The 5,795-nt window shown below is 45.8% G+C and overlaps 2 protein-coding genes across 2 annotated transcripts; both read left to right on the forward strand.

The window, feature by feature from the left end:
* Window positions 1-7: 7 nt before the first annotated feature.
* Window positions 8-1,393, forward strand: LACBIDRAFT_333084 (uncharacterized protein; the record flags this gene model as incomplete). The annotated part of the gene is made up of 6 exons (XM_001887642.1): window positions 8-37; window positions 89-522; window positions 632-747; window positions 1,035-1,094; window positions 1,212-1,214; window positions 1,341-1,393. 6 exons carry the CDS (start codon window positions 8-10, stop codon window positions 1,391-1,393), a joined length of 696 nt encoding a protein of 231 aa, XP_001887677.1.
* Window positions 1,394-2,248: 855 nt separating this feature from the next.
* On the forward strand, window positions 2,249-3,551 carry LACBIDRAFT_333085 (uncharacterized protein; the record flags this gene model as incomplete). Its single annotated transcript, XM_001887643.1, has 7 exons — window positions 2,249-2,286; window positions 2,355-2,377; window positions 2,422-2,459; window positions 2,535-2,664; window positions 2,819-2,923; window positions 3,208-3,360; window positions 3,445-3,551. The coding sequence occupies 7 exons, from the start codon at window positions 2,249-2,251 to the stop codon at window positions 3,549-3,551; spliced, it is 594 nt and encodes a 197-aa protein (XP_001887678.1).
* Window positions 3,552-5,795: the final 2,244 nt, after the last annotated feature.

A 5,795-nucleotide genomic window follows, 5' to 3' on the forward strand; every position in this document is an offset into this window, starting at 1 on the left:
CGCTCATATGTTAGGGAGTAAGCGTGTCACTACTAGGGTAGGAATCTTGTCACTTGATGCTGCAATGGAAAACTTACTCGTTCCTTAGGATGTCGACATTAATGTCTTATCCTTCCCCGAATTCCCCGAGGATCCCATGATTAAAGCCCGTTTTCCTTTCGACGATGATAATTCAATAATGAAAATCACCTACTTGGATCCAAAGGAGGCCGTCAAGGCCGACGTTGCCACCCGACGAGCACAACATATCCCCTTGCTTTTGAAATATTCCCTGACGGACCCAAAAACAAACTTCACGTACGCCAACTATCAACTCCTCCTTGCCGACAAAATTAGAACTTTGGCTGAGCGTGGAGAATGTAAAGACAAAAAGCGAGAGACTGATCTTGCTGACATCAAATTCTGCATTGAAGAGATGTTTATGAGAGACGAAAAAATGCCTGAGGACCTCAAATTCTTGTACTCTGTGGAGGATTGGGGTAAAGTCCTGGAATATCTGAAAGGTGAGGAGGAGCACGAGGGGTACCTGGTTATGTTGGAAAAAATGAATATCATCTAGCCTCGCGACGAGCAATAAACGATCCCAAAATCACTTTTTATAAAATTCATTTGCTTTTTATTTAATCGCCAGGGCTTGTGCTTTTAGGCGCGCTACAGTGATTATCGATTATGCCCGCTACGTAAGACGTTTGCATCGCTTTCGTCATCGTTCTGGGGCCCTCAAAGGCGCCCACGAATGCTTTGTTTGTACGTCTGCATCGCTTTTGTCATCGTCGTGCGCCGAACCGCGGAAGCGGTTCGGCGACGAGCAGCCAATAAAGGATCGCAAAATCTACCCAAGCATCTTAACAGAAAGGGGGGCCCCTTTCCGAAATTAAAAAAAAGGAGGATGATTGATTTCTCAGTAAACAAATCAGTAGAAGCCCAGCTATATGTCCATGAACAAGTACCGAGAAAAAAGTTGTGAAAGCATTTACTTTCCAATCACATCGCGCTTCAAACATGGACTTGAAACTGAAGGATATATATGTCAGGGTTCTATTCCGAATTATATACCTGTGTCATTGTACCTGAATTTTCGGTGCTAGAAGATTGTCAGTGGGAGTATGCGCACCCGATGCACAACACCCAACTCTCCTATAGTCCTGTTGGCTGCGCTTCATCACAAATAAGTATTCAGGAAGGGATATCATTGCTTTTTTATATCATAGTCAGTAAGTATGGCTCAAAGATTGAAGGTGCAAGTCACGGAATACTGACTATGGGACTATGGTCTACTCCTCCTCCTCCCCATCATCCGTTCAGGAATACATCGCGCTTGGAACTTCTCCTTGAAACAGATGAAATTACGTGTGAGGGTTCTATTCGGTATCGAAGTGCCTGCAAATACTGATCGTCGATGTTCCATGTCCTCCTCCTCCCCATTGCCATATCTTCAAAACGCCGCGCTTGGAGTTTCTCCTTGAAACTGACAGCTTTACGTGCCAGGGTCCTACTCGGGTGATGTATTCGATATATCTTTGTTTTTCCTTTTTGGATTTTCTGGTGCTGGACGATAGGCAACGCCGATTTATGCATGAACATTCGTGTACCTTCGTATGATATTTTATGGAGTGGGGTATAGTAGATATTCTGAAGTCAATGGCTAATGTACAAGTCCTATCATTCAGTCCAAGCCGAGGTACATAGCTTTATGAAAAATCGGCGGGTAGAAGAAACTACGCTTCGGGGGTTTCAGGACGCCAGATCGGCTCAAAAAAATATCTATGTATGTAAGATATTCGTGGAGATGAATTCCGGCAATTAGAAGACAAAATAGAACTAACCAAAATGTACCAGACCCATTCCTCCACGTCAAGTTTCTGGATTTGCAATGTTGACAGACCCTGTAACCACCTTGGCTACAATAGTCACGCCCTGAACGTATAAAAGGGCTGGGTTAGCTAGGTTTTCGAGCATCCAATTTCCCAACTTACCTTCCTAGCCTCCTCTCCTCCTCCTCCCTCCCTCTTCCCCCACCTATTCTCCACCTCTCACAACTCTAACTCGCTCGTCATCATTATCCTCAATCGTGAGTCCGCCCCCCATCATCCTATTCGCGCTTATTGTCCTCTGCAGTGATCGTGGTCGTCCTCCGCCCGTCGTTAAAGTCGTCTTGGATGCCGCCTACAGTGAGTCCCCCGATCTGCTTCACCTCCCCACGTCGCTGATGTGCTCGCTCGTCGTTTCAGGACTCCGATCACCACACATGCCAACTGTCCTGGCCAACTCCATGAACCCATTCGTGTGCGCCGCTTAAGACCATCGGTGAAGTCATATTGGCCGGGGAGAACGTGCGACTGTGAACCCAACAGTTGGGGAGGTTCTGGCTACGAAGGTACGTCAAATCCTTCACGGACGGTCACTGCGTCGACTTACCAGCATTGAAGCGAAAACTCGGCGGCTTTGTTGCACAAAAGGTTAGTGACTTTGAATAGTGGAATGGTGCTATAGACTGCTTACTGAATGTGATAGCAGAGAGCTTCCCCTCCCAGCCGCTTCCAACCCATCGTCGCCCCAACGCCCACGTTCTCGCACCGCCTCACCGTCCTGCAGTAGGAGTTTTCGCTTATGTTGTCATTCGTGACGGCGGAGATCTCGCTTGTCGTCGTGCTACTCACGAACGTAAGTCGTTGTTCTCTCATCAGTGCCGTTTCGTCGGCTTACCTGCATTTGACTCCTTTTTTGCACTCTAGGCTTTATTGGATGATCTCGATATCAGGTCAGTGCCGTCGTTTAACCCGTAGATCAAGGAAGAAAACTTACTTGACGTTTCTAGTTGGGGAGAATGGATTCTTCGTCAATGTATGCCTCTACCCTGCGACCGCAAGCGCCCACTGTCAATCCCTTTGCCCACAACCATTCAGGAGTATCAACGAAGCATGTGAGTTCTACAATAAGAGGTATTTTAGTTATGATAAAGTTCAGTTGCCAACGACTTACGCAATGTCAAAGGCGCTATCGGTCTCTCCGACCACCACAACATGGCAACTGTCCTCGTTGACTCCATAAATCCTTTCGTCCGCGCCGCTTGAAAGCATCGGTGAGGTAGTAGTATCTCCCGGGGAGAATGTGCGACCGTGAACCCAAAAGTTGGGAAGGTTCTGGCTACCAACGTATGTGAAATGTTTCACGCACAGTCACTGCGTCAACTTACCTGTATTGAAGCCAAAACAAAGCTTCCCGTCCTGCTTCCCATTTGCTTCCAACCAATCGTCGTCCCAACGCCCACGTTCTCGCACTGCCTCACCATCACGGCGGAGATCTGGCTTGTGGTCGTAACCTCGGAGTACTGTTCTTCGGGACGTCCTACTGGCGGACGTAAGTCGTTTTTCTCTCATAAGCGTCATTTCGTCTGCTTACCTTCATTTGAACTCTAGGGGGTCGCTGTGACTTTTGAAGTAGGGTACGTGAGCGGCCACAAATTCTGTAAAGTTGTAGAAGACTTACCAAATATCCAAGCAGCCGTCGATGTGTCGTCCGTCGCCTACCAGTCAATCACCATCGCCTGAAACCAAGCCATTGCCTGAAACCAAGCCATCGCCCTCGCTCGCCGACCCTTGCTAAATGGTCGTCACCACCTCACGTCACTAGTGCCTACCACTTTTATGATAAAACCTGGGCATTTGCCTGCACAGTCTTTTCAATCCCCCCAAGTGAAATATGAAATGAAATGCCTAGGCTATTTCATTCTTGCTTGGCAGCTATTTCATTCCTACCCACCACATTTTTCATTTCTCCTTGACAATGAAATACATTTCATTCTTTTGCCTGTGCTTTTTCATAACTTTTTCATTCTTTGCCAACTTTATTTCTTTTCTTTTCATTCTTTGCCAGTATCATTTCATTCTTTTGCCTGCGCTTTTTCATAAATTTTTTCATTCTTTGTCAGTCTTATTTCATTCATTTGCCTGTGCTTTTTCATAACTTATATATTTGTTTGGTTATGATGGGATCAAAATATAAGACATGTGATCTTTTAGTTGCCTCAATTTACATGTTTATTGCTCAATTAAGTTAGATTATGGCCTCAAATACAAACAAATGTAAAGATCACAAGCCAGGGGTTGATTAGGTCAAACTATAGCTATTAATTTGAGAATACATATGTTTATTATTTACAAACAAATAATGTGTGTTTAGTTATGAAAAGGCTTAGAGAGGCAATGAAATGAGTTTCATTTTTTTAAAGTGCAACCCTAACCTTAAACATGGCAAACAATGAAATAATAAGTTATGAAAAGGTGCAGGCAATGGAATGAAATAGGACTGGCAAAGAATGAAAAAATTTATGAAAAAGCGCAGGCAAAAGAATGAAATGATACTGGCAAAGAATGAAAAGAAAAGAAATAAAGTTGGCAAAGAATGAAAAAGTTATGAAAAAGCACAGGCAAAAGAATGAAATGTATTTCATTGTCAAGGAGAAATGAAAAATGTGGTGGGTAGGAATGAAATAGCTGCCAAGCAAGAATGAAATAGCCTAGGCATTTCATTTCATATTTCACTTGGGGGGATTGAAAAGACTGTGCAGGCAAATGCCCAGGTTTTATCATAAAAGTGGTAGGTACCACTCCTCACGTTGGTCTGTCCGGTGTGTTGTCGTCGAATGTAGCTGGTATGCGTGGAGCGAGACGAGGCCCGAGGGAGAAGATTGAAACGTCGGGGAAGAAGATGAGGTTGGGCTATGTAACTGTTGGTACTCTGCAGGTTGTCGCTGGCATTAGATCTCGAGAGCTCGGAGAACAGTAGAATAACGCTCAAGTCTAAAGGCCGCAATACAATCACACCGTGACAAGATTTTCCCACTGTCCCTGAGAGCCTCAAACAATGGCGCTGAAAAGCACTCCCAGCCCACGTCCGATGCCCGCTCCAGCTTGTAGGTGTCGGAGGAAGTTCGAGGAGTGGGGTAGGGCCGGTCGGAAGATCCTTAGAAACTCGAGCTGGCCGCTCTACAACTCCATTGCGTCATTCATTACCTTATTTATAGACGCAGTGGGGAATGCCTCACGCAATTCCCACCATGCCCTTCTTCGCAATGCACCCGCTATCGCGTCAGCAGCTCTCCGAGAACGTGTTCGTCGACCAGCTTATCTGAGCAAACTCGCGAATCCGAGGGATTTGGCTCCGCTTTTCAAGGTGATCCTTATTTTTCCGACTTCTTTGGACACCATCTCATTGCACACTTTGACAGAACGATGACTATGTATGTACTTATGAATTACATCAACTCCCTCGCCTAAACGAGCTCTATAGATTGGATGGTCTGGGTTCACTGGCGTTGGATATCCCAAACTTGTCCCGACGGTATGTTTCACCCATCTTTCGACTATAAAGCTTATGATTGTCAGGCAATGGCTGACTTGGCGGAAGACTCGGAGAACAAGATGCAAGAAAACTCCAAGAAAAAGTTCAACCTCTTTGTAGGCGCTTCTGTCGGGCCTGAGGTTGAAAACCGCTGGGCATCCCTGGACATGTCATGCGACCGTATTCCAAACTCTCGAGCCCCACTGATTGTACACTTTTCAGGATTGGTCGTCGAGCCCCACTGATTGTACACTTTTCAGGATTGGTCGTCGATACCCACATCAAGTCGGAAAGGAGGTCGCAAGGGGCATCAACGCCAGTCGGATTGGATTCGCCGACAAGCATCTTTCCAGTGGGTCTTCTTCACCACTGAATAGGTCTACTGACTCTAACATGACAAACAGTGTTCCCTCAGGACTTGACCTACGGTTATTACAGTCTCAAAAAGAAGC

The sequence above is a fragment of the Laccaria bicolor genome, genomic scaffold, assembly GCF_000143565.1.
Source record: "Laccaria bicolor S238N-H82 LACBIscaffold_47 genomic scaffold, whole genome shotgun sequence".
NCBI classification, from domain to species: Eukaryota; Fungi; Basidiomycota; class Agaricomycetes; order Agaricales; family Hydnangiaceae; genus Laccaria; species Laccaria bicolor.